This window comes from Cricetulus griseus, chromosome 4 (assembly GCF_003668045.3).
Source record: "Cricetulus griseus strain 17A/GY chromosome 4, alternate assembly CriGri-PICRH-1.0, whole genome shotgun sequence".
NCBI classification, from domain to species: Eukaryota; Metazoa; Chordata; class Mammalia; order Rodentia; family Cricetidae; genus Cricetulus; species Cricetulus griseus.
This window is the reverse complement of record NC_048597.1, coordinates 68,092,244-68,120,241: the sequence shown is the minus strand read 5'-3', so window position 1 is coordinate 68,120,241 and position 27,998 is coordinate 68,092,244. Positions and strand designations below refer to the sequence as shown.

Sequence of the window (27,998 nt, the reverse complement as noted above, 5' to 3'; positions counted from 1 at the left end):
GGAGCGGCCGGAGAACAAGGGAGCTGGCGCCCCGGTCGGTGGCTGAGCGGGGCTGAGCAGCGGGCCGCGCCGAGCGCCGCCGCAGAGAGAGGGCCCGGCCCCGCTGCCCGAGCAGGCCGCGCGCCGCGGGGCCGAGGCCGGAGCCATGGGCGAGACCAAGATCATCTACCACCTGGACGGCCAGGAGACGCCGTACCTGGTGAAGCTGCCCCTGCCCGCCGAGCGCGTCACCTTGGCGGACTTTAAGGGCGTTCTGCAGCGGCCCAGCTATAAGTTCTTCTTCAAGTCTATGGACGACGATTTTGGGTGAGGATGGCCCCCGCCCCGCCTCCAGGGAGCCTCTGCTGGGGCCAACGCGGCCAGTTCGGACTTCCCTTGCTGCACTGGTTTCTAGTCCCGCTTGCAGCAAGGGAGCGACTTGGTCACTTGGGACCCAATAGACACCCGATCACCTCTTGGAGGCCTTGCCCGCCCCTAGTCCAGCGGGACCCTAAAAAAAATCGGTCCCTGCCATCCAAGCCGCCTCACTCGCCGCGGATCAGCGGCCCCCATAGACGTACATCCTTTCCACGCCAATCCAAAGTCAGAGAGCCCTCAGCCCTCCTTCCAGGTGCCACCTTTTAAACATAGAGTTGGGGTATATTGACACCCAGCCTGCCTTCCCCATCCTCTGAGCTCTGCAAGTCAGAGCCTTATTTGGAGTGTGCTGTATCCACGGCCGCAGCCGGTGGGACTTTGAACTGGAGGAGTTGGGGGGTGGGGGGTGGGGGTTCTGCCAGGCTAGATGCTGGACATGATGTTTATTGAGCTGTCTCCCCTCTTCCCTGGTCTGACCTGGTGTTGTCTGACCCGGAGGAGGAGTCCTCACTAACCAGGTGCTGGGGCATTTTCTCGCCAGATGGTGATCCCAGAGGAGATGTTGCATAGGGCTTCAGAGCCTGGCTGGGAAGGCCAGGAAGGGCCTATTTGTGTTCTCTTGTCTTCCCCTCCCTACCCTGCTGCAGTTTGGAAGCAGGGACTGCCCCTTTAAGAGAGGTTGGAATGTTGGAGCCTGAGGGTTCTGTAGCAGCTGGCCTGAGAGGACACACACACACACACACACACACACACACACACACACACACACACACACACACGCTGGCCTGAGAGGGGACACACACACACACACACACACACACACACACACACACACACACCCTCTCCCAGGGGCTGAGGCTTGACCACATTAACTGGACAGTGGGCCTAGAGGCCATGGAGAACACACACACACACACACACACACACTCACACTCCTCTTCTGGGCCCTCCAGGTCTGAAGGTCCCTCTGATGCTCTTGCCTGAGGCCTGCACTGTGCTTGCAGCTGAGGCCCCAGAGCTGGGTGAGGGGAGACATTCTTCTCCCCAGTGTTCATTAGTCTGGCTTCTCTCCCAAGGCCCGCCCTCCAAGCCCCAGGAGGCAAGCACCTTCTGTCTCCTGCCTGGCTTATTTGCCATCTTCTGCACTGGAACTCAGCATTTGATGGGCTCTTGAAATATTGTGTGTGGCAGTGTTTTGTACAGTGAAGAATAGATCTGACTATTCCTGATTCCATTCTTGGCCTGGGATGAGGACTCCAGTGTGGTATGACTGTCTGTCTTTAGAGTAGGCATACCTGTTTGAAAGATCTTTTGGGATCTGTCTGGAAGAGTTGGGGATAGGGGGTGGATGTCTCAACCTGGCTTGAGAGAAACAAGGAGAGCAGGGCCTGAAGGAACTGGGATAATATTTCAGGGTATGCTGGGCCAGATGCCTTGAGAGATTAGAATAGTCCTGTATCTCCACCCCCACTTGCCTCTGCCTCCCAAGCAGACCACTGTGGGCTGCTTCCTGCCTTCCCAAGGTTGTGCGAGCAGGCCTAACTACAATTATAAAAGGCCTCCCATTGCATCTGCTCACTGTTCACAGAATATTTTTCTTTAAATCAACTGTCCACTCTTTTTTCTTAGCTGACTAAACTAATAATGTGATATCAACTACAGGCCTGATTATCTGTTTCTATTTATTTCTAAATCATGTTACAAATAAATATTAAACTATTCAACTAAGCAACGTTTATCATGTGCCACCAGAAGCCATCTTATCCATCCATGTTCCTTTGCAAAATATCAGTTGGCTGTTCTAGCAGGGTTGAGAACAATGCTAAGAATGAAGTGGATGTGATTAATTGGTTTGTTCATCTCCTCCCCCCCCCAACACACACACCCCAATGATAAATGAGCAAAAGACCCAGTAGGGCTCTCCTATTACAGAGGACTAATAGCAAGGATCCTGTTCACAGTTTATTTCATTTTTTTTTTTTTTAATTTTACAAGCTCATCTTCTGGTACTTACCGTCTGCCTGAGAGTGATGTCATTCTTTTATTCTTTTTTTCTTTTCTTTTTTTTTTTTTTTTTTTTTTGGTTTTTTCGAGACAGGGTTTCTCTGTGTAGCTTTGGAGCCTATCCTGGCACTCGCTCTGGAGACCAGGCTGGCCTCGAACTCACAGAGATCTGCCTGCCTCTGCCTCCCGAGGGCTGGGATTAAAGGCCTGCGCCACCAACACCTGGCGAGTGATGTCATTCTTTGCGCATCTTTCATCTCTGAATCCTCATACCAGCCTGTGAAACAGGCACTAATACCCCCCACTTTGCAAATGTGGAAACAAGAATGCAAAAAGCCTAGTTTGCTCTATGTCACAACTGGTAAATAACAGAGATTGGCTAGTATGGGGGAAATCTCACTCCAAAATCTAAAGTCTTGATCCTACCACTGTGGGGGCATGTGTGTGGGTGTGTGTATCAGAGAGAAACAGCCAGAGAGAGGAGGGAGACATAATAGTGAGGAATACTATGTAAATGACCATTTTGTAACTTTTCCTCTTCAAAAAGATACTACATTGGCATGCTGGGAAAGTAACAGGGTGTCCCAGCCAGCCCAGGCCAGTGACCCCTGTTGAGAAGAAAGCATGTCAGAGGAGGAAGCTTGCTATACCTTAGCTTCAGAGGTTCTGAACTGGAGTCCCCACTCCCATCTGATCTCCAAAAATATTTCTCAAGCTCCAGGCGGACTTAACTCTCTTAAATTACTTGGGAGATCCAGTCAAGGCCTTGCCTTGGTGAAGCCTGATGATCTGGGCTCTAGCCCCAGGACACATGGTGGAAGGAAAAATCCAACTTCCACAAGTTGTCCTCTGACCTCCATACACCTGTGTGTGCGCGCACACACACACACCACACACACACGTAATAAAAATCTTAAAGGGGGGCTTACATTTAATGAGAGAGTGTGGATCTTACTAAAACTAGAGATAATCTTACTAAAACTAGAATATAATTTTTGTTATATTCTAAGGATCTTGTTTAACAGGATAAGGCAAAGGTTTGGATAAGCTAAAAGATATCTCTAAGCTGGGAGAACTACTAAGGACAGTTGGTATCTAACTCCTGGCCCTATCACATTCCCAAAGCCAAACTGCATGTCATGACCACTTTCTGTGGTCCCTCATGCCCCAAATTATTTTCCCCCACCCCTCACAGACCCATTACATCTATCATCAAATGGGAAAAAAAATGTGACAAGATCGAAAAGAGAATAGAAGTCAGAAATAGCCTGGGGTTCAATTGTAGCCATGAATGTCAGTTTCTTAATTCTTGAAATGAAAATTATATTGTCTACCTAATTATATATTTTTACATATGCATACACACTTCTTTTTGAGGCAGGGTCTCTCTGTGTATCCCTGGCTGTCCTGGAACTTACTCTGTAGACCAGGCTGGCCTTGAACTCAGAGATCTTCCTGCTCTGCCTTTCAAGCGCTGGGATTAAAGGTGTGTGCCACAACCATCCAGCTTTTTTGGGAGCGAGGTAAAATTATATGTTCTATAGTAATAGACGACATAATAGATAAAAATGCAGAGTCACATAGTTTGGGATTCAAACACCAGCTTTCTACTTGTTTGTGGAGTGTTTCTTCATTGGAGGGGGTGGGTGTTGAGGGTCCTCATGTGTCCCAAGCTGGCCTCAAACTCACTCTGAAGCTAAGGATGACCTTAAACTGATCCTCCTGCCTCCGCCTCTCTAGTTCTGGATTACAGGCACGCACAGCCATACCCAGTCGAATGGCATTGTGAATGCTACGCAAGCATTCTGCTGTCTGAGCTACATCTTCGGCCTCTTTTCTTCCTTATTGTGACAGAATCTCATGTTACCCAGGCTCACCTCATAATCTGCCTGCCTCCGCCTCCTAAGTGTTGACTGGGATTATAGATATGTACCACATAGATGCTTATGAAGGCCTTCTCTCCTCTTTCCTACTTCCTTAAACTCCTTGCCCACGGCTGTCAGAACAAAGTCAGGATTCCTAGCTGAGAAGTGAAGAACAGTAAGAGTTGCGGTGCCTTTTCCCAGTCAAAGGTCAGAGGGATGCTGGGAACAGCACAAGTGCTCTGGAGGTTCTGAGGTGTGGTGTGGGGCCGTTATAGTTTCCAGTCTCCTGATGGCCAAGTCGGTGCTCTAGCAAGTCAGTTGGCCCAGATATGGCCCTGCGAGAGGGGTGGCCCAGAGAGCAGTGTGTGTTCCCGACTTGTGACTCCTCCCCGAAGCTCCTTCTTCTCTGTCCTACTTCTTGGAGGTGCTAAGGATATGTCCCTAGCCCCTCCTCACAGCTGAACAGTCAGTCTTGTGTTGATGGCTTGATCTCACACTTAGGACTACTCAGGTTATGGAGATCCTGCATTTCTACTTCAGAAAGTTCTCACTGACATCCCCCTTTCCCTGCAGAGTGGTGAAGGAAGAGATCTCAGACGACAATGCCAAGCTGCCCTGCTTCAATGGTCGGGTGGTGTCCTGGGTAAGGAGCCATCAGCCTCCAGCTGTATTCCTGTGCTGGCTAGAGGGAGGGACAGCTTAGTTAAGGTTGTAGCTAGTGATTTTATGCCTCTGTATCTGAATCTGCCTTTAGTTTTCTAATGATTTCCTAGAGTTTGCAGTCTTTAATGATATGTGAGAGAATAGTGGGAGGAAGAGAGGGGAGAAACAGGAGCACAGGATAGAAATTCAGAGGTCTTCTATGTCCATCCAGACACCTACTGCCAGTGGGCATCCTCTGTGCTGTGCCCGGACTCTGCTGCCCATGCCTGCCAGCCCGTCTCCCTCATGCACCTGGCCAACTGCCCTTGCATGGGCCAGTCTTCTCAGCCTCACTCTCCAGGCTTTCACGTCCTGCTGCTGAAAGCAACATCTTGCTTTTCCTTGGCACCCCTGTGATCACTCATTTTCTTGGCAGCTGGTATCTGCTGAGGGTTCCCACCCAGAGCCAGCCCCATTCTGTGCCGACAACCCATCAGAGCTGCCACCTTCAATGGAGCGCACAGGAGGCATTGGGGACTCTCGACCCCCATCCTTTCAGTAAGTGTGACTTAAAGGTGGAATGGCCTGGGGAAGGGGGACCTCAGCTCAACCCAGAGCTGGGGAAGGGAGCCCCCACAGCCTGTTCTCATCTCCACCAATTCTTCTCTACCCTTTAGCCCTCATGCTAGTGGAGGCAGCCAAGAAAACCTGGACAATGACACGGAGACTGACTCCTTGGTGTCTGCCCAACGAGAGCGTCCCCGTCGGAGGGATGGCCCAGAGCACGGTGTGTATTTTCCACCTACAACCCCCTCCTGCAGCTTGCAGCCAGCTCCCTGCCTCTTTACCCTATTTCCTTAGTTACGGATATGCCTGGCCCCTGATCAGCCCCTGGCCTGCCCGCCTCATACCCTTTCTCCCCTACTTTGGGCCTTGCAGCAGCCCGGCTCAATGGAACTGCGAAGGGGGAGCGGAGGCGAGAGCCAGGTGGCTATGACAGTTCATCTACCCTTATGAGCAGTGAGCTGGAGACTACCAGCTTCTTTGACTCAGATGAGGACGACTCCACCAGCAGGTGGGGCTTGACTTCCATAGGTCCTGGGGTGGGAGTGAAAGGGACAAGTGACCCATGAGGAAGCCTGATTCTGCTGATGCTTCACCTCTGGGGGGGAGGGACGGGACGTGGGCATTGTGTTGGGACCAGGGCTGTGCAGTGCCTCTTTCGGGGCCAGGATGGGCCAGCCTGGTGGGGAACGACTTTGGGCCCCACAGGTTCAGCAGCTCCACAGAACAGAGCAGTGCCTCGCGCCTAATGAGGAGACACAAGCGGCGGCGGCGGAAGCAGAAGGTCTCTCGGATTGAGCGGGTATGGACTCTCGAGCTGAGCAGGGCAGATAATGAGTCCTTTCTGGGCAGGACCAGAGCTCTTCCTCAGAGCCCTCTGTTTGGTTTAGTGTTTGAAATCTTAGTGGGTGAGGGTAGTGGGTTGAGCAAGAACCAGATGGGCACGCCCACCCCTGCCTGCTGCTCACAGCTACTGTCTCTTCCAGTCTTCGTCCTTCAGCAGCATCACAGACTCCACTATGTCTCTCAATATCATCACAGTTACTCTCAACATGGGTGAGTCTGCTGAACACATTGAAGAGCCTCTGCTGGGAAGGCAGAAGGGGTTTCTGGGAAGCACAACATACATTTTCTGGGGTCCAGGGTGGGATCTCAGTGGCAGAGTATAAGGCCCAGGGTCCTGTATCCAATACAGGAAGAAAAATATGTGTTTCTTGCTCTCCTGTTGCTTTTTTATAAATACTGACATAATCATTTCGGTATTTCATTGTCAGGGCTATAACAGAGAAACACAGAGAACTGTGTGACCTGGGAGGTTTTCTGGGGGAGGTGATTTCTGAGAGCCTTGGCCCTGCTCATCTTGTCATTGCATCCTTAACTCTCTGACTTCTGACCCTTTACAAGACAGCTGGTGCCTGGTGGCTCAGCAGGTGGTCCCGCCACTGAGCCTGATAACAGACTTCAGTCCCCAGAACCCACATGGTAGAAGGAGAAAACTGACTCCCACAAGCTGACCTCTGACTTGCACACACACAAATACAAAAGAGTGAACTCCATAACAAAACAGATAAAAATGTTAAAGGCAGTTTAAAAAAAAAAGAGCTTAACAAGTCTGAGTTTTAACTCCCGCCACCTACTGCTTAGGAAGGGCACTTAGGTCTTGCTGATCTGTAAAATAAGTCTGGAGTCCCTGCCTCATAACCAGTAGGAAGGCATGTTTAAATGTACACTGTACGGTAATATTTACACAGTTAGTATGTCAGTTATGGCCTCTTTGTACCCCATACGAATAAGGGGCTGGAAATCTGCCTTGTACTAATGGGTAGGGGCCCTGCCCTTCTCAAGATGTTAAATCATTCCCTGCAGAAAAGTATAACTTCTTGGGCATCTCCATTGTGGGCCAAAGCAACGAGCGAGGTGATGGAGGCATCTACATTGGCTCCATCATGAAGGGTGGGGCTGTGGCAGCCGATGGACGCATTGAACCAGGAGATATGCTGTTACAGGTATTGTCTACCTGGGTGGTAGGATAGTGAGAAGTCCCTGCTCTCTGGAAGAAGACCCTAAACCCAGCTCCCCTATCCATCTCCTGAGCGCCTACCTATTATCTCATTCCCTGCCCTCTTTCTCAGGTGAATGAGATCAACTTTGAGAACATGAGTAATGACGATGCCGTCCGAGTACTTCGGGAGATTGTACACAAACCAGGGTATGAGTGGAATGGGATTTTGGGGAAGATGGGGAGGCATTTCTGGAAGGAGGCTTGGTCTGGCTTTCATACATCCTGCCTTTACTAGGACAACCTTGTTTTCAGGCCCATCACTCTGACTGTAGCCAAGTGCTGGGACCCAAGTCCACGTGGCTGCTTCACATTACCGCGGAGTAAGTAGACAAGGGATTCAGCCTTAAAGTTGATGTTGGTATATGTCAACTCTGTTGAGCACCATAGTAGGCAGGGTGGGCAGCCTGTGACTCCTCATCCTCCTTGCAGGTGAGCCCATCCGGCCCATCGACCCAGCAGCCTGGGTCTCTCACACTGCAGCCATGACAGGCACCTTCCCTGCCTATGGCATGAGCCCCTCCCTGAGTACCATCACCTCCACTAGCTCCTCCATCACCAGCTCCATCCCTGACACAGAACGTGAGTATTCAAGCCTGTCCCTGGGGCCCAGCAGACAAGGCCAGGCAGGATGACTGATGACCCACTGTGCACCACGGAGGGCCTTTGAGGGGCTCTACTCATTCCAAACACCTCCCACTGCAGCCCTTCCCCAATGGGCACTTAGAGCTGCCCTGAATGTTGTTTGCTTCCTCAAGTATGGTGAGTGCCCACAGAGCCTGAGCTTCCTCTCCTACAATGGGACTACCAGTATGTACTTCACCAGGTTCTTGTGGCATTTAATACGAGGGTTTAAGTAGAATGCTATTACTGTGTGGCATGAAGCAAACACTCATTTTTATTGTCATAGCATGTACATCTATACCGTGCTAAGGGCCTCCATGAAATCATTGAATTATTCTTTCACATAGCCTTGTGTAGACATTAAAACATTTCCAGAAGGGAAAACTGTCCGAGAAGTCAACATTGGGCTTGTCATTGTTGAGTGGGAGAGCTGGGACACCTTTCTTATCTTCTAACTCCATGGCTCCTCTTTGCCTCATCACTGCTCTGCCTCTTCCCCCCAGGCCTAGATGACTTCCACCTCTCCATCCACAGTGACATGGCAGCCATCGTAAAAGCCATGGCCTCCCCTGAATCAGGGTTGGAGGTTCGAGACCGCATGTGGCTCAAGATTACCATTCCCAATGCTTTCATTGGTGAGAGAGCCTGGGGTGGGGAGTCATGGAGCAGGGCAGGGGTCGGGGACCCAACCTCCCCCTTGGGCTACTCCTTTGAGCTGTTAATTGCCCCAGCCTCCAAGCTTCTGTGAAGCCAGAGGAACCCAAATCAACTAATGGCCTTATCCCCAGGCTCAGATGTGGTGGACTGGCTGTACCACAACGTGGAAGGATTCACGGACCGGCGGGAGGCCCGGAAGTACGCCAGCAACCTGCTGAAAGCTGGTTTCATCCGCCATACTGTCAACAAAATCACCTTCTCTGAACAGTGCTACTATATCTTTGGTGACCTCTGTGGCAGTACGTGCCTCCCTACCACCTTTGGGGTCCCCCCCCTTTTTAGAGACAGGGCCTTGCTATGTAGATTATACTAACCTAATACTGCTGTGTAGCCAGCTGGACTTTGAACTTGCAGAAATCCTCCTGCCTCAGCCTCCTGAGTGTTGGATTACAAGTGCATGCCACTACCACACACAGCATCCTCCACCTTCTTGTCTCCTAGATGAGAGTAAGGATGTGATATGTGATATGATAGCTGACCCCAGGAAACCTAGGGAGGCTCAACAGTGCTGGGGTCTGGTTCAAAGCTGGAAGGCCTTCTAATATAAGCAGCCCAGTCTAGCCTCCTCCTTGGTCTTCTCTCTGTTGAGCCTGTTTGGTGCTTGACAGGTGCCAGTGGTTTCTAAATTGTCATCCTACCATCCCACTCAGTCTTCACTTCTAGGTGGGGTGGGGGGTGGGTACTGTCCATGTTATCAAATGAGGAAATAGAAATATTGGTGTAAAATAGGCTACCCTAGCCCAGTGGTGGTGGTGCACACCTTTAATCCTAGTACTCGGGAGGCAGAGGCAGGCAGATCTCTGTGAGTTCAAGGCCAGCCTGGTCTACAGAGTGAGTTCCAATACAACAAGGCTACACAGAGAAACCCTGTCTTGAAAAACCAAAAACAAAGTTGCCTACTGTATGTATGCACGTGTGCGCGCGTGCCTGTGTATGTATGTATGTATGTATGTATGTATGTATGTATGTATGTATGTACATATATTTGTTGTTTTTGTTTTTCGAGACAGGGTTTCTCTATAGCTTTGGAGGCTGTCCTATAACTCACTCTGTAGACCAGGCTGGACTCAAACTCACAGAGATCTAATTGTCTCTGCCTCCCGAGCGCTAGGATTAAAGGCATGCTGTTCATATATTTAATTGATTATAAGGAACACTTTTTTTCTCATCCCATTATCTGAAATTGGGTCTTTCTTCCATCAATTGTTTAGTAAACTCAAAGAAACTGGTTATTATTGATATTGTTAGCAGACAGGGCCCCAGATCTCTTGGGACATACAAAGCTTCCAAGACAGCTATGGCAGTTTTGCTCAAAAGATGTTTTCTTCCTGGGCCCAACTGGGTCTTCTACCAAGGCCACCCAAGGCTCAGCCCAGGCTGTGCTGACAGAAAAGCCTTTGTCCATCCTCAGAGGTCACAGTCTGCTGAGCTGGGAATGTGTTAGACTCAAAGAGGAACTGTGTGCTCACCCTGCCTGGAGTATACTGTTGGTCCTTAGGACAGCACCCTACAGGCTAAAGACATCAAGAGCTTTTTGCATTTGAGCCAGTACAGGCCACTGCTCTCTTTTGCCTGCACTGCTGCCATTGGCCTCTGGACAAGTTAGTGGCTCAGCTGTCAGGCTCCATAAGTGATTCAGAGCCCCATAGCCTGGCTTCTTCCTGAAGACCCAGCTGGATTACCTTGGGCCTTGAAAGAAGATGTAATGATATAGATATAGCCCCTATATTACAGCTTTCTTAGAATTCAGGTGCACATGAGCAAAGGATGCCCTAGGCTGGTAATCAGCCCTAGTTGCCCTTTCTAGTCCCTTCAAGGAAGTTCTAGCTCTTGAGAGCACAGCTTACCTTTAGGAAGTGCACAATTTCAAGGATAGAAGAAAGTCAGGAAGTAGTGATGATCAGCTGGTGCCCTTTTTGGCTGCAAGCTGGGTGGGGAGTTTTTGTTTTTGTTTTTTTGTTTCTTTTTTAAAGATTTTATTATGTATACAGTCTTCTGCCTGCATACCAGCAGAGGGCACCAGATCTCATTCAAGGTGGTTGTGAGCCACCATGTGGTTGCTGGCAATTGAACTCAGGACCTCTGGAAGAACAGTCAGTGCTCTTAACCGCTGAGCCATCTCTCCAGCCCCGGGTAGGGAGTTCTTTTTAACCCTTCCTTTGCATCCCACTCTCTACAACAGCACCAGGAAAATGTGATCAGGGCAAGAGCCTTCTACAAAAGAGGCCCTAAAAACCATTGTGTTCATTTAGGATTCTGCCACCTCTTCTTTCTCATTTAATTTACCTCCTCCTATTTCTGTGTATTGGGTTGGCTGACCTCTCAATCCTGCTGGAATGATACCGGTGCACCCCTCCCACACAACCAATTCTGAACTCCTCCTCCTCTTTTGAGACAGGGTCTTACTACATAGCTCTGGCTGTCCTGGAACTTACTGTGTACACCAAGCTAGTCTTGAAGTCTCAGAGATCTGCCTGCCTCTGCCTCCACAGAGTGCTGGGATTAAAGAAGTGGGCTACCACACCCATTTTGAACTTTTATTTATTTATTTTTAAAGGTTTTATTTATTATGTATACAGCATTCTGCTTCCATGTATATCTGCACACCAGAAGAGGGTACCTAATCTCATAAGAGATTGCTGTGAGCCACCATGTGGTTGCTGGGAATTGAACTCAGGACCTCTGGAAGAGCAGTCGGGGCTCTTAACCTCTGAGCCATCTCTCCAGCCCCCTGAACTTTTATTTTTAAGAATTATTTTTATTTTGTTGTGTATGAGAGTCCTTTGCCTACATGTATGTCTATGCACCATGTGCATGCAATGCCCAGGAAGATCAGAAGTTGCTGAACTGTAGTTACAGATGGTTGTGAACCACCATACGTGTGCTGGGAATCAAACCCAGATCTGCCAGAGCAGCAAGTGCTCTTAACTACTGAGCTATCTTTCCAGCCTCATTCTGGACTTATTATTATTATTACCATTATTACTATTATTATTATTATTATTGGAGGGCATTGACCTCACTTTTCCAAATATCCCCCTCCTGATTTATCTGGGAAGGTGAGTGTACAATAGCTCTTTGTTTCTGTTCTGTCTAGTTTAGGTTAACTCAGGCTGCTCATTTAACCTCTGGACTTTTGTTTCCTCACCTAGAGAAGTGATGATTACCCCTTTGTGATTTGCTGAATAGTGTGTTTGGTTCAGTTTGTTCTTGTTTTTGTTTTTGTTTTGTTTTGTTTTGATGTGAATTGGATTGGTGTTTTGTCTGCGTGAGGGTGCCAGTTTCATTTTGGAGTTTTCATTTTTTACTTTTTTTTTGTCATTTTTTTATTTGAATTAGAAACAAGATTGATTTACATGACAATCCCAGTTCCCTTCTCCTTCCCTTTCATTTTTCACTTTTTTTTTAAACTGTCTGATAATGGAGCCCAGGCTAGCTTCAAACTTACCATTTAGCCCAGGTTGGGCTTGAATTTATATCAGGTCTCTTGGCTCAGCCTTCCTGGAACTTAGTGGGACCGTGAGGCATTGGGAATTAGATGTGGGGATTGGCTGTAGAGCTATTGGGAGTGGCCAAAGAGATCTGCAGGCCTTCCATTCTGGCCATAAACTTAACACTCTTGCCTGCAGTCTATCTTTGGCTGGACACCTCCTGATTGTGGGCGTGGGACACAAAATAGACTAGTTTACCAAGTACTCTTCCCACAGACATGGCCAACCTGTCACTTCACGACCATGATGGCTCCAGCGGCGCCTCTGACCAGGACACCCTGGCTCCTTTGCCGCACCCAGGGGCTGCCCCTTGGCCTATGGCTTTCCCTTACCAGTACCCACCACCTCCGCATCCCTACAATCCACACCCAGGCTTCCCAGAACTGGGCTACAGCTACGGTGGGGGTAGCGCCAGCAGTCAACACAGTGAAGGTAAGTCAGAGAATCAGCCAGAAGGCATCTGCAGGGAACCCAAGCCACCTCTGTGTCTCCACCCTGGCCCTGTTTGTTCCCTACAGGCAGTCGAAGCAGTGGCTCCAACAGAAGTGGCAGCGACCGGCGCAAGGAGAAGGACCCAAAAGCTGGGGACTCCAAATCAGGTGGTAGTGGCAGCGAGTCAGACCACACTACACGCAGCAGTCTGAGAGGTCCACGGGAGCGGGCGCCAAGTGAGCGCTCAGGCCCAGCAGCCAGCGAGCACAGTCACCGCAGCCACCATTCGCTGACCAGCAGCCTGCGCAGCCACCACACACACCCGAGCTATGGCCCGCCCGGAGTGCCCCCTCTATATGGTCCCCCGATGCTTATGATGACCCCACCACCTGCAGCCATGGGGCCCCCAGGAGCCCCTCCAGGCCGTGACCTGGCCTCGGTGCCCCCGGAACTGACGGCCAGCAGACAGTCCTTCCGCATGGCAATGGGAAACCCCAGTGAGTTCTTTGTGGATGTGATGTGATCAGGGCCCCTCTCCCGCTCCCACCCCCTGAGCCGGCTGCATCCCTTTCTCCATCAGTCGGTCTTTTTTTACTTTGGTACCTAAAAGGGAAATAAATGGAACTAACTGCTACTGCTTGCTGGTAGCAGCAAGGATGAGGGGTCTCTACTCATCCATGCTACAGCCCCCTAACCTGCCTCTGTCCCAGCTGGTGCTTCTGCCCACTAACCAACACCTATTCCACCCGGTTCCGGCTTCCCAGGATTTTTCATATCCCTTGCTCTGCACTGCTGGTCTTACTTCCTGGTGTTCCACCCTCATATTTAGGAGCCGACCCCAGTGGTGTCAAACCTTATTCCCACTCCCCGTCCAAACCCTTTTGCCTACCTCCTCAAGCATGTATACAGAGATCTTGATTTTACCCCACTATACTGACACCAAAAAACGGCCTTTCCCTTCCTAACTGCCCCGTCCATGGCTTTAGTCCTTCACCCTACAGCTGTAGCCACCTCTAGTAGGCATCCATGCTGTCTGTCCCTTCTTGGACCCAGCCCCAATCAGAAGCCCAGAGAGCCACCCCCCTGGTGCCAGGGAATATCTGCTGGGTCTGAACCCCCATCCATGCCTGTCCTGTGTGCTGGTTCCCGCAGATTTAACCCTACTAACCAACAGGCTCATCTAATTTCTAGGCCTGAAACATTTTTTCTTCTTTTTCTTCCTTCAAATTTCCCTGGGCCTGGAGCAGCCAAGAATTTCGGGCTCTTTGACTTTCTGTGAGTCCCCAGGAAAGGGAGGCCCAGCCTCCAAGGAGACCAGAAACTCTGCTTCAGCAGCCCCTCAAGGCTTCCCAAGGATATCCAGCCCCCACACCCACACTGCAAGGTCACTAAGCTTCTGGGAAGGACCACAGCTTCACCCAAGCATGACAGACCATGTTCTTTCCAGAGAGAAGTAGAGAAGTTTTCTTTCCATCCCTCAGACAGACAGACATACGGACACACACACACACACACACACACACACACACACACACACACACGTCTATGCAAGTTTACTTGAGCCTCAGGGCTGGTCCCTGCCCAGAGGGCTGGACCCTTTCTCCAAGTCATCTCCTAGATAGTGGGGCTGGTCCCTAACTGCCCTCTCCCCTGCCTGCTTGCCCTGGAGCCTCCCATACACGTTCTCAATACATTGGTACTTGGATAAAGCCCAAGTTGGGGCTCCACAGAGGGCTCTCCAGTAACTGACAGGTTCTCTACTTCGCTCCTGCCCCCACATGTCCTTATCTGCTGCCCTGCCTTCATCTTCACCATGATTCCTGAGAGCAGAGGCAGGAAGCACAGACCGTTGAAGTCACACAAGAGGACCACTGAGACTTCCAGACGGTTCCAGTTCTTTTTAAAATTGTTTTCCACCTTACATCACAATTTTCTCTTTAAAACTCCACTACAAACTGTACTGACTTACCCAGACTCATTTTCAGGGCAAGGGTGTCAGAGCCGGAGATGTAGCTCTGTAGTAGAGTGCTTGCCTAGTGTGCCCTGGGGTTCAGTCCCCAGAAAATGCCTCCCCCATCAAGATATCCTTAGCCCACGCTTGAGGGCAAACTAAGGTAGGGATATTTTGACATTCATTCATTTAACAAATATCTCCTAGGATTTTAATGAACAAAGGGCTATGTTAGAAGCATGACTCAGTCTTACCTGTCTCCAATACCCTGACTCTGCCATATTCTCAAGAACCCCGCTACAGTGCTCACGCATTGGATGCCAGCATTCCATGATCCCATCTTTGATTCACTGCTCTTTCTTTGCCAAAATAGTGTCATCCATTCTCTTTTCAATTGCTTTTGATATGCTGGCCATTTCTAAACATGAATTTCCAACCCCAGCTTCCCCCACTCTTTAGATCTCTTTATTACCCACTGGACATCTCCAGAGGCATGTCCATATGTCCCTAGACCAGTATTATTCCTCTTGAATCCCTGCCCTGGTGACTTTCACCACAATCTGCATAGGCCCACCAGCCAGGAACATTTATGGGCTTAAATTCCTTCTTCCTACATGGTATTAGTCAGCATATCACACCCTTCCACTCTGGCACTCTTTCTGAAGTTCAGCTGTTCCTCTCCTCCTTCTTAATTTACAGAGCACGGGATTTGGAGTCAGGTTGGTTTGGGTTTGAATTCCAGCTCTACCATTTTTGGTTGTGTAATAGTTATTTAACCTCTCTGGAGCCTCAGTCCTCCTGTATGTAAAATGATGATAATAATACCTACCTCACAGGGTTGTTGTGAGGATTTAAATTAGATATTGTACGAAAAGTGCCTAGCACAGTGCCTGGCACACAATAGAGTAGGTGCTCAATAAATGGTAGCTATTATTATTATTATTATTATCATTACTAATTTACTCTAAATTGGCAAACATTTAGAGTATGTTGGGAAGGGAAAGCTTTTGCAAAGATAGACTTGAAATCTTGAATGGTGGTTCAAGGGTTAGAAGTATCTGGTTTTGATCACTGAATAATGTCCCAAAGCCTTTTGATAGTCTTTTGAGAAATGTCATGTCTTCATCCTGTTATGTCCTGGCTTCTGGAAGGAGGTTGCTAGGAATAGTAAGATTAGCAACTAGATTTCCCCATTCCACCCCACCCCATTCCTTTCCACCATATAGAAGTCTTGGGCCTGCTCAGCAACAGGATGTCTCTGCCTACAGAGGGACAAGAACCACATTTTCTTGATTTGGCAAGAACCAGGCAGGCTTTTTGTGTCCAGGGTTAGCTCCACCTCATTCTCTCAGTTTGGATAACATGAGAGATGGAATTTCTTAATTCCATGCCCAACTAAATTGAGGTGGGGTTGAGGCAGGGTCTCTTATGTATCCCTGGCTGTCCTAGAACTCCCAATGTAGACCAGGCTGACCTCGAACTCACAGAGATTTTCCTGCCTCTGCTTCCCCAGTGCTGGGATTAAAGGAGTGCACCACCAGCACACATAGTCACAGGTTTAGCTGAGAAAAGCGTTACCTAGTTCTGCCAAGAATTAGCTTTGCCAAGATTTGCCCTCCCCACTCTTCTCTTTGGATAATTAGCCCTGGGAGAGGCCCAGTCATGATTGTAATCGACACCTACCTTGGGAGAATCAATCCTGGTGTTAAAAAGCAGAGAATTCAGCTCTAACAGGCTCATGCCAAGTTCTGTTTGTAAAGTGAAGATAGCCAGTCTTCGGAATCTGAAGACAATTACAGACTACAGTAATTCAAAATTTACAACTGGTTTGGACAAACAGCTTTGATCTCTCAAAGCCTACCGAAACAATCTAACTAGGAATTGGAAGGATTGCAGAGACTACACTTCCCATGATACTCAATGAAGCAAATGAATGGGAGGAGTGTACTATGACGCGTGTTGCCAGCAAGACGCACTAAGGCTCGCGTCGGTTCTCTCGAAGGCCGTCGGTAGTTGTAGTTTTGCTAAACCTAGGGCGCTCTGATTTAGCAGTTTGAAAGCTGCGGGGGCTGACGGGACTTGTAGTCGCCGCTGGAGGCAAGTGCGCAGGCGCAGCTGAGATCAGGGCGGGGCGGGGCGGGGCGGGAGCACTGCAGTGAAAGCCGAGGCAGCGGACAGGCGAGCAGGGGGCGGGCGGACATCTTGGGATCCGAGAGTGGCCCGCCGGCCTTGTGGAGGCTGCTGACTCCAGGTGAGCTGGGAAGCTGGACTTACCGATCCTTACCGGGCTGGCGAGGGCGCCGTGGACCCCGGCCGTGCCCTGCACTGCCCTGGGTGCAAAACTGCCCGCACCCGGGAGTGGCCTCAGCCTTCAGACCCGGGAGGGAGCGGACGACCGGGCGGAGGTGCCTCGGGCGCGATTGCAGCAAGGGCGGGGAGCGACGCCCTCCAGTGACCCGCCGGGCGTCTCTGGGGAGAGACAGGGGCCCGAATCCTAGAGCCAGGACGCCGCGCGGCGCCCCCACCCCTAGAATCCTGGCAGCGCTCAGCCCTGAGGCGTCCCATCTCCCCCATCCCCCAGGACAGTGACATCCCCTTGTGCCACTCCCTTGGACAGTGACAGGTCTCGAACCTTGGGATATTCCTTCCTCCTATTTAACCCCCACGGCTCTTTCTCCTCAGACCTGTGACAGCCCCCGCATGCCGCGGTGCCATCTCCCTGGCCTGGATATCTCCTCCCTTGGCTGAGAAAACCCCACCGGCTTCTCAAGCCTCACTAACCGCAGAGTAGGCCTTGTCTCTCAGCTTTCCCTTTTTCTACTGTCAGTATGTCTCCGCCGATTTTTGCTCCTCAAAAGCACCTATGACCTTTGCTATATGAGAACTAATTTAGGGCCTCGCACAGCCGTCTTAGCTGCTGTGGGGTCACCCTAGTATATTGCTAGCAATTACAGCTAACCATTCCCTTAACTAAATATTCCATGTCTGTCCAGGACACACACAAGTACAACCAACCCCCATCCGCGGTTCCAGTGCCCTGAGCTACCTTCTGCTTGTTACCTGTGGACTTAGTCCTTTGCTCAGGACTCAACCTCCATTTTACATTTTTTTTTTCTCAGCTTCTTTGGAACTGTGAGATGCAAATGAGTCCACCACCTTAAGAGACTTGTCATTGGTCTTGGATTTATTTTCCAGTTTCAGAAAGTCTGTTAAACTAACTCCTGTGAAATTAATACCTGGGCTAATCCAGAAAATCTAGAACCAGATAACCCCTTTTCTCCAATAGTCTAAATTAGTTTTGACCCAAATACTTTGGACAATTGAGGCATTCTATGATCCCTGCCCATTGTTTCTAAATACCAGGCCTGAAGTGAATTACTGGTAGATCATAATTTAGATGGGAGGGTTAATGCTACACACAGACCTTATTTTTAATGCACTTCAAAATTTTGAAAGGACAGTGACCAGAAATTACTGTAGGAGAGGCTCAGCGATTTAAGAGTACTTACTGCTCCTCCAGAAGACTTGAGTTCAGATCCCAGCACCCATGTCAGGTGGCTCATCACTGCTTCACATCCAGCTTCCATACACACAGCACACACACTGGCATGTACATACATGAAGGTAAAATAAAATCTTTTTTAGGAAGAACTATAATAAGCTACTTGGGTTATGAAGTGTGTTTTGTCAGCACTGGGGGCCTCTGCTCCTTTGCCTGCTTATCTCACTGCCTGGGAAAGATGTACCTGCTTCAGCCACTTTCCTGCCTCCATGGGCCTGCTTTCCCTCCCCTACCCCCTCCTGCACACCCTTTCCTGGAATGTGTAGACTTCTAGAGGTTCATGCTCTGCTGCCTTCCTGGAAGAGTTAGTGCTTGCTCTAAGGTTGTGCCTGGTGGAGGTCCCAGGCTCAAGCCAACTAGAGTAATTTCTACTGCCATTTCTGCAACCGCAGGCAGGCCTTCTCAGTGAGTCACTGGAAGGAGCCTGAATTGGAGCCTGCACAGCAGGGGGTTGGAAAGAATCCTTGCTGAGCTCAGCACTGTGAAGAAGGGGTGGGGGTTACCCTCTGGCCCAACCCTTGGGAAAGACTAGATGAATGTGACCTTAATCATGGGCCCCCACGCTCTGAAATTGCTTTCTCCTATCCAGTGTGGAATAAACAGGAACTGGAGCCTAGCTGAGGAGGTGGGGCTTCCCTAGGAAAGCTGCAGGGTCACTTGTTAGAGGACTGAGTCAGGAAAAAAGCCAAGCCTGTATAGCCCCACTGGGGGCTTGGGCAAGGGTTCTGAAGATTTCCCTTACCCTACCCCCACCTTTCCTTCATAGGTCTGTTCTCAGAGCAATGGGTCACAGAGACTGAGCTGCCACCATGATTGGAGGTTTATTCATCTATAATCACAAGGGGGAGGTGCTCATCTCCCGGGTGTACAGAGATGACATCGGGTAAGTTCCTTGGCTGAGCATGCTGTACCCCAACCTCCCTGTCACCTCAGCCTGAGCATGCAATATAGCCTGGTTTCCATTTAGCCATTGGCCTAGCATCGAGACTCGGGCCCTCGGAATGACACCCTCCCCCCAAGCTGCCAGGCTTAGGAATGAATCCCCGCCCTTCCTGTTCCTGTATCTCTGAGGGTTAGGTCTGGTTGCTAACGATGAGTGCTTTCCCAGTCAGGTTGATTCTTCCATTCAGGAGGGAGCGCTATCTATCTCCAGTGGGTGTAGTTAGTACCAGGGCGAGGCACTAATCCATCCAAATCTTGCTTTCAAAATGCTTCTCATATTGAGAGTCTTCCCTAGATCCCTGTAAAATCCTCTTTGGTGGGTTGACTTGGCTGTTTTCACTTCTGGGCCCTTTCTGATTGTGAACAGGCTTGAAGGGCTCTGTGGGTCATGCTGCCTTTGTAGTTCTCTCCATGTCCTAAGTCCCTTAGACCTTACAGAGAGCTCCCTGCAGCTTTGCTTCTCTGCCTTACACCGTGGCGCTTTGCTTACTAAGATCCTCCACTGCTCTAACCTGAGGCTAGGCTCCTCTGGTACTTCCTACCTTGTGTTTCTTTCTCAAAGAGCTTGAGAGAAATAGTCATGGAATAGCTCTGTCGTAGCTCTCCTCTCTTGTCTCCCTGGCTGATGGGCTCACTTGATGTGGCCTCTGTGGCTGCATTCATTGTTGTAAAGCTGAGGTAGGCTTTGTGGCAGTGCCTTGCCTAAGTGAGCCTGGCTGGTCCCACTCACCCCTTCCTCTTCCTCCTACCTCTCTGATGGTTCTGGTTGATGCTACAGCTAAGCCACATGACTCCCCGCATGTCTCGGTGTGCTCCCCACCTGCTGCCTGTCTGCTGCCCCCTCATGGTATGTGCTGCCCCCGCCCTTGGTGTGTTGTGCGTTGTCTAACCCTATCTCTCCTTGCTGTCACTCTCCTCCTCTTGATGGCGTCATTTCTCTCATCCCATCTCATTGGCTGATGTAGCAATAGGTAAGCAGCCTGTTATGCTGCCACTCAGGTACAGGCGGGTAGGGGGTCCTGCTCCCCATAATTGTTTTCCTTCATCGTTTTTTCATCCCCTTCTGGAGTTGGATCTTAGAAAAGAATTGGGTGGCACAGTCCATAGCTCCTTCTCACCCTATAGGATAGAATCTTCCCTGAGGTCATACTAGCTTTGTCCAACTTCCAGAGGAGTTGGCTTTCCCCATTGGTGGGGCCAATAGAGATCTTTCTCTTCAGGGCCTGGAACTTCCTGGAAAGCTAGAGAGGTGACAGCTGGGCTATATCTAGGAAGTTGAAGTCAGGCCTGGGAGTTACTTTAGTAAAGCTACATCTCCCTTCTGTTGTCATCATTTGACTCCCATACTTCTTATGGCCTGCAGAAAGCAGCCCAACGCAGGTCTTCTTCCCATGGCCTTACTGGCTACTATAAGAAGGGAGCCCTGGTGGTTTAAGCCTTGACTTTTGAATATATGCCGTTTTAGTAGTGTGGAGGGTATAGCTGCCTGCATCTGTAGGTGACCATCATGGGGTGAGGTTTGCCTAGATGCTGAGCAGCCTCTTGGAATCCTTTTCCCTCAGGAGGAATGCAGTGGATGCCTTTCGGGTCAATGTGATTCATGCACGGCAGCAGGTGCGCAGCCCTGTCACAAACATCGCTCGCACCAGCTTCTTCCATGTTAAGCGGTCCAACATCTGGCTTGCAGCAGTCACCAAGCAGAATGTCAATGCTGCCATGGTCTTCGAATTCCTCTATAAGATGTGTGATGTAATGGCTGCTTACTTTGGCAAGATCAGTGAGGAAAACATCAAGAACAATTTTGTGCTCATATACGAGCTGCTGGATGGTGAGGCATTCAGGGACTGATGGCCTTGGTGGGGATTAACCTAATTGGGAGGGATCTGTAGACTACAGCATACTGGAACTTTGTTTCCTGAGTCTCTGATCTCTTAGGTGATGATCTCTGTCCTTGATACAGCCAGTCCAGATTCACACCTAAAGACTGTCTTAAAGTAGAATACAAAAATAGGCCAGCAGGTGGAGTGGGGAAGTTTTGGTCTTCGATGGGGCTGACTATAAGGGGTTTGGCGGTTGAGCCTCTGTATTAGCCACACATTTGCAGTTTGAGCCTTAGTTCACAGACTGTCTTACCAGCTCTCAACACTACTGCAGAGCCTGGAGAAGAGGAAGTCTTAGAGGTCCCTTTGACTGTCCTCCCTTAGAGTCTGTGACTGCTTCCCCTTTAACAACATCTGTTTTCTGGAGAAAATGAGGACTCATGATTCTTTTAGCCTCTTACCCACTGGCCATGTGACTCTTCTGTGATTTTTTTTTTCATTAAAAAAGTTCTATTTTCTTACAAAGAGCAAATCGTAAACTGGGTGCTTTAAGCTGGAAGACCTTACTGCAGATGGTTATACATAGGTATCAGGACCTGTGCTGGCCAGGTATACCCAGGCTATAGGAAGCACTGGAATGAAGGAAGGAGCCTTTGGTTTTCTCTAGAGGCTAGTAATTCCCTTTTTTTTTTTTGTTTTGTTTTCTGTTTTTAAGACAGGCTTGGAGGGAGAGGGTCTGTCTGTCTGTCTGTCCTGGAACTGGCTCTGTAGACCAGGCTGGCCTTGAACTCTGAGATCCACCTGTCTCTGCTGTGGCGTGCTGAGATTAAAGGCATGTGCCACTGCCCGACTATAATTCCCTTCTTTTTGCAGAGATTCTGGACTTTGGCTACCCACAGAACTCAGAGACAGGTGCACTGAAAACCTTCATCACCCAGCAGGGCATCAAGAGTCAGGTACTTAAAGCATACAGAACACAGATAGGGTAAACCCCAAACTCCTTTCCTTCCAGTTGGTCCCCAGCTTTATCCTAGCTGACTCATGAGCCTGCCCTAGACAGGAAGTGCTGGCCTCAGCCTCCTGTCATGATTGCGGGCCTGCTTTGCCCTGGGTAGCTCTCTTACCCCAGAAGCTGCTAACTCAGCCTCTCTATTACCAGGAATACAGTTTAGTTGGTTTCTTCTGCACCAAAGGCAGGGGTGTGGCTGCTCTGGAGGCCTTGTGGCCTTCAGAAGAGCATGTGGGCTCTCCTCCGACTCAAGCCTCATAGCTTTCTCCTTTTATTTTTTTTATTTTTGCTTACTGTGCTGCTTCCTGTTGTAACCTCCTGGCTCCTCTGCCACCTCTAGCATCAGGTACGTTGTTCTTCACAGACCCTGCTGCCCTGTAAAGGTTGTGAGGGAGGGTGGGTTACAGAGTAATGAACAGAGAGGAGAGCGATGAGTTGAAGTGGGGAGTGGGTAATGGAAGGGGGAGAGGAGTGAGGTCATTGGCCACCTTTACTCCATATAGACAAAAGAAGAACAGTCCCAGATCACCAGCCAGGTGACTGGGCAGATTGGCTGGCGCCGGGAAGGCATCAAGTATCGCCGAAATGAACTCTTTTTAGATGTTCTGGAGAGTGTAAATCTGCTAATGTCCCCACAGGGTAAGTGCCTTCTCATGATGAAATGGGTGTGGGGGAGCAGGGGAGTGACAGAGCCTGGCCTTTCTGCTTGCCTTAGCTACTCCTGTCTCTCTGTCTGTCACCAGGACAGGTGCTGAGTGCCCATGTGTCAGGCCGGGTGGTGATGAAGAGTTACCTGAGTGGCATGCCTGAGTGCAAGTTTGGAATGAATGACAAGATTGTCATTGAAAAGCAGGGCAAAGGCACAGCCGATGAAACAGGCAAGAGGTACCTAAGTCTGGGAGCTCAAGGGAAACAAAGCTGGGTGGGCCTTTGAGAGTTCATTGAGGCCTAGTGACTCACAGATTCCTTTGGACTTCATCTGGAACTGCTAACTCTGTCATTGCAAGAGCATCAAGTGATAAGATAGATGAAGGGACTGTCATGTCCTCGGAGAACAAGCTCCTTTGTTCCCCAGCATCAGGGTTCTCAGGTGATAATGAACCTGAAGGCTCTCCCTCACCTCAAACTGTAGGGCAGGGATTCCCAAGTCAGAAAGCTGTTCCGATAGCTTCCCAGGGATTCCCAAGTCAGAAAGCTGTTCCGATAGCTTCCCATAACCAGAGTGGCTAGCCTACTGTGGCATGGCCTCTTAGTTCTACTTCTGTTTGCAGCGGTAAGCAATCAATTGCCATTGATGACTGCACCTTCCACCAGTGTGTGCGACTCAGCAAGTTTGACTCTGAACGAAGCATCAGCTTCATCCCACCTGATGGAGAGTTTGAACTCATGAGGTGCCACTGGGGTGTGAGGAGGCAGGGGGTGCACCTGGAAGAGGTGGGAGGAAGAGAGCGGGACCAGCCCTGTGGTATCCAATCTGTTCTCTCCTCCAAAGATATCGTACCACCAAGGACATCATCCTTCCTTTCCGGGTGATCCCATTAGTTCGGGAAGTGGGACGCACCAAACTGGAGGTCAAGGTGGTCATCAAGTCCAACTTCAAGCCCTCACTTCTGGCCCAGAAGATTGAGGTGAGGATAAGGAACTTGGGGAAGGTGGACTTGACTCGGGAGTAGGGACAGATAACATTAGGCCTTCACAGAGCTCACTGACGATTGTGTCACTTCTAGGTGAGGATCCCAACCCCACTGAACACAAGCGGGGTGCAGGTGATCTGCATGAAGGGGAAGGCCAAGTACAAGGCCAGCGAGAACGCCATTGTATGGAAGTGAGTCTTGAGGAGGCCACAGCCAGGCTCAAGATGCCATAGTGTACCTTCTCGTTAAGTTTCACCTTCTGTCCTCTTATGTGGATTATGGGGTGAGAGAAGTGTGCCTGCTTTTCTAGGAGCCTGTGTTTGTATTGTCAGCTGAGAGAGACACAAAGAGACAGTGTGTGTGTGTGTGTGTGTGTGTGTGTGTGAGAGAGAGAGAGAGAGAGAGAGAGAGAGAGAGAGAGAGAGAGAGAGAGAGAGAGCACACGCACACCGGCACTTGAGCTTGTATGTGTCTATTTTTCAAAAGTATTTCCCATTGACCCTTGTCTTGTGTCTGAAACATACAGTCTAGGTAAGGGAGATCTCACCCATACGTGTAAAAAGAAATTGAAGCCCCAAGTGCTTAAGGTGTAACAAGTAGTTCTCAGGGCCCTGAGCTCGCATCCTTACCCTGACACCACCCATAAGCCCATATGCCCTTATTCCCTCTCCATGCTTGAAATAAGCAATCCCTACTTTGAGAATTCTCCAAACTATCACAGGCCACTACTGCCCATTATCCCTGTGTTCCTAGGATCAAGCGCATGGCAGGCATGAAGGAATCACAGATCAGCGCAGAGATTGAACTTCTGCCCACTAATGACAAGAAGAAGTGGGCTCGACCCCCCATCTCCATGAACTTTGAGGTATGGCGGGCAAGCCTAGTGCCATGGCTGGGTGTGATAGGAAAGTCTTTCAGATCAGTCTCTGCTCCTTGGGGGTGAGGAAACTGGGAAGTGTCTTGAGTTGATAGACCCATCCTCTTTAAGCCTCTTAATAGAAGTCAAAATTTGATCTGACAGAAAGCTTGACTTCTTGACTTGTCACAAAACAGTTCCTGAGAAACATTTAGATTGTTTAAAAGACAGTTAAGAGAATTTTGTTAGAGACAAGACAAGCTGATGTTGCTTTGTGTGAATTAGACATCATATTCTCCCTTCATTTTTGCAGTCCATGGTGTTGACAAGGATAAGTATGTCAAAGGTAGTTCTCTGATTACCTCCTGACATTAGAGGAATGGTTATCATCACAGCTGGGGCCTTCTTCAGACATGAGATGATCATAGTAACTCTTCACTTGGTAACCTCCTAGTGAGCTCCCCCACCCCAGCAATTCAAAAACACCTGTGGTAGATAAGGGCAGTGAACCATGGAACTTGCCAGAGTAGATCCACTGTGATAGGAAGGCCATGTTCCTAACTGGAGCTGTCCTCTGCCCAGGTGCCATTCGCGCCTTCTGGCCTCAAGGTGCGCTACTTGAAGGTATTTGAACCGAAGCTGAACTACAGTGACCATGATGTCATCAAATGGGTGCGATACATTGGCCGAAGTGGCATTTATGAAACCCGCTGCTAGCTGCCTAGTGGCAGCTGGCCCACCTCCCCACCCACCCTTTTCCACAGGTTCAAGTACCCCAGTGACCACTCGTCAGTGTCTTTCCTCCCTCCTGCTTTGCTGCCTTTCCTTTACTCTAGCCCCTGAGTATAGGTCTGAACCAGCCACAGTGGGACTGCTGAGGCGGTCCCCAGCTTCCTGGGCAGGGTGGTTTTTGAGGCTTCTCTTCCATCTATCTGTCCTGGCTTAGTACCAGGCCCTGAGTTTTGTGACCAAAGTCAGGTGGCCCCCTCTCCTTTCTACCCTTGTGGCCACACCTCTGCAGTAGGATGGTTGACAACCCCTCACCTCAGAGCTCCCCTAAAGGCCAGTAACAGATCCCCAGCCCTTAACCCCTACTCTGCTTTGGGATAGTATGCTTTGTTTTGTACACATGTGACTTCGTCCAGTTATAAACCCAATAAACTGTAGAGTGGAGTTGTTGGCTAGTGTTAATGGGGCTGTCGGGGAGGGTCTGGTGGGCCTGTTAACTCTGTGTAGCCCTGGCTGTCGTGGAACTCTGTGTGTGGACCAGGCTGGCCTCAAACTCACAGGGGTCTGCCTGCCTCTGCCTTCTAAGTGCTGGGATTAAAAGTGTATACTGACATGCCAAGCTTTGTTTTGTTGAGTCTTGCCACATACTGCCCTGGCTGACCTAGAACTTACTATAGACCAGACTGGCCTTGAAGTTTTGGTGATCCCTTTGCCCCTGCCTCCCAAGTGCTGCTATTACACACATGTGCCTCCACTCCAGGCTTTGTTTGCTTTGAGCTGGGTTTTCATTGTGCAAGCCCAGTTGGCTGAATTCAGGATTCTCCTGCCTCCACCTCCCAAGTGCAGTGTTGCAGATGTGAAGTTTTCTAGTTAGCATATATCAAGTAAGATTTGTATTTGTGTCGGGCGTTGGTGGCACACGCCTTTAATCCCAGCACTTGGGAGGCAGAGGCAGGCAGATCTCTGTGAGTTCAAGGCCAGCCTGGTCTCCAGAGCGAGTGCCAGGATAGGCCCCAAAGCTACACAGAGAAACCCTGTCTCAAAAAAACCAGGAAGGAAGGAAGGAAGGAAGGAAGGAAGGAAGGAAGGAAGAAAGAAAGAAAGAAAGAAAGAAAGAAAGAAAGAAAGAAAGAAAGAAAGAAAGAAAGAAAAGGAGCAGTATGTGCTCTTAACTACTGAGCCATTTCTCTAGTCCCTAATTGTGTTTTAAGACCATGAGTATTTTGCCTGCATCACATGCATGCAGTACTCTTCAATGCCAGAAGAGGGGGCATTGGGTCCTCTGAAACTGGGGTTACAGAGCAATGTGAGCAGTCCTGTAGGTTCTAGGAAACAAACACTATCCTTTGAAAAAGCAGCAAGTATTCTTTACTTCTGAGCCTCTCTCCCAGCCTCTCGGTTTTAGTGTGGTGTGTGTGTGTGCATGGAGAGGCTCAGAGGTCAGTTAGGAGTGTGTTTCTCAATTGCCTTCCACCTTATTTTTCAAGTCAGTATCTCACTGAACCAGAACTCTGATTTGGCTCAGCTGACAGCTTCTAAGCCCTAGGGATCTTCTTGTCTCTGCCTGCCCAGCACGAGATTACAGGTGTGTGAGAAACGTATTCCTCACTTCATAATAAGGATAACAAAGCAAAGCAATTTATTTTTTGACCTTGAAGAATCTGTCATCAGCCTGGAGAAGAGGCAAACATGGCTGACTGGCACTCTGATTTGGCACTAAACAGTGGTTTTTGGAGTCCCTGATCTGAAAAACTAAAAATCAAAAAACCCCACCGCAAACCTCCATCTTCCTGGACTGGAGATCCCTCCCCATTTTCCTGATAACATAGGTTCAGTTATGTAGCTGACTGACTTCTCATCCCTGAGGAAAACTAAGGTGCTAGCTAGGGAAAGAAGGACTCCGTGCCTCCTGCTTATGTGTGACTCATTGATGAGCACTAAGTACACCTTATACTGAAAATAGACCACAGTGACATTATTTTAAAGATTTATGTATTTATTATAAACACAGTGTTTTACCCACAGGTCAGACAAGGGCACCAGATCACATTATGGATGGTCATGAGCCACTATGTGGTTGCTGGGAATTGAACTTAAGTCCTCTGGCAGAGCAGCCAGTGCTCTTAACCACTGAGCCATCTCTCCAGCCCCCATATCGACATTTCTTACTAGAGACTTTGTCTTGGATCAAACTCAGATCCCTATGCTTGCATACCTATCACTTTACTGAATCACTTCTCCAGCCCCTTATCTGTATTTACTGTGAAATGGTTATTAGATTAGATTTAGAGGCTCAGTTGCTGGCTTTGTAGCTGTGGGTGACCTTACCTCTCTCTCTCTCTCTCTCTCTCTCTCTCTCTCTCTCTCTCTCTGAGACAGGGTTTCTTTGTCTTGGAACTCTCTATAGACGGTGCTGGCCTTGAACTCACAAAGATCCACCTCTCTCTGCCTCCTGAGTGCCAGGACATTGAATTCTTGATCCTATCACTGCCTCCTGGATGTTGGGGTTACAAACATATGCCACTGTGCCCAGTTTTATGGGTACTGTGGATCAAACACAAAGTTTCAGGCATAGTAGACAGGCATTCCACCAACAAAGCTGTATCCTCAGACATACAGATAGCTTTCCTAAACTTTAGACACCAAGACTGGCTCCCCATTGCAGTAATGCTTGGTAAAGATGGATGAGTGGGCAGACAGGGCTTTTCTTGTCTCCCTCTTCTCTTCTGTCTCCGTCTGT

General features: G+C 49.4%; 2 protein-coding genes and 1 long non-coding RNA gene across 5 annotated transcripts; 2 read left to right on the top strand and 1 right to left on the bottom strand.

Moving 5' to 3' along the window:
* The first annotated feature begins 145 nt into the window (after positions 1–145).
* On the top strand, positions 146–15,645 carry Dvl3 (dishevelled segment polarity protein 3). The gene is made up of 15 exons (XM_027413064.1): positions 146–306; positions 4,800–4,869; positions 5,305–5,426; positions 5,546–5,655; positions 5,808–5,943; positions 6,141–6,234; positions 6,419–6,488; positions 7,299–7,438; positions 7,565–7,641; positions 7,747–7,814; positions 7,924–8,073; positions 8,619–8,750; positions 8,904–9,071; positions 12,540–12,755; positions 12,842–15,645. The coding sequence occupies exons 1-15, from the start codon at positions 146–148 to the stop codon at positions 13,276–13,278; spliced, it is 2,151 nt and encodes a 716-aa protein (XP_027268865.1). The 3' UTR covers positions 13,279–15,645.
* On the bottom strand, positions 14,149–16,629 carry LOC118238805. The gene is made up of 2 exons (XR_004769986.1): positions 16,390–16,629; positions 14,149–15,864 (listed from the first exon to the last, which is right to left on the bottom strand). It is a non-coding gene; the product is annotated as an uncharacterized LOC118238805 (long non-coding RNA).
* Positions 16,630–16,836: 207 nt separating this feature from the next.
* Ap2m1 (adaptor related protein complex 2 subunit mu 1) lies at positions 16,837–25,702 on the top strand. 3 transcript variants are annotated; one of them, XM_027413061.2, is made up of 12 exons: positions 16,837–16,957; positions 19,035–19,151; positions 20,773–21,038; positions 21,904–21,986; positions 22,380–22,385; positions 22,543–22,678; positions 22,783–22,924; positions 23,311–23,430; positions 23,532–23,667; positions 23,767–23,864; positions 24,427–24,538; positions 25,112–25,702. In XM_027413061.2, the coding sequence occupies exons 2-12, from the start codon at positions 19,078–19,080 to the stop codon at positions 25,244–25,246; spliced, it is 1,308 nt and encodes a 435-aa protein (XP_027268862.1). In that variant the 5' UTR covers positions 16,837–16,957; positions 19,035–19,077; the 3' UTR covers positions 25,247–25,702. The 3 variants fall into 3 exon arrangements, with proteins under 3 accessions (XP_027268862.1, XP_027268863.1, XP_027268864.1); XM_027413062.2 differs by lacking the exon at positions 22,380–22,385; XM_027413063.2 differs by lacking the exon at positions 19,035–19,151 and having other exon boundaries at positions 16,865–16,957.
* The last annotated feature ends 2,296 nt before the right edge of the window (positions 25,703–27,998 follow it).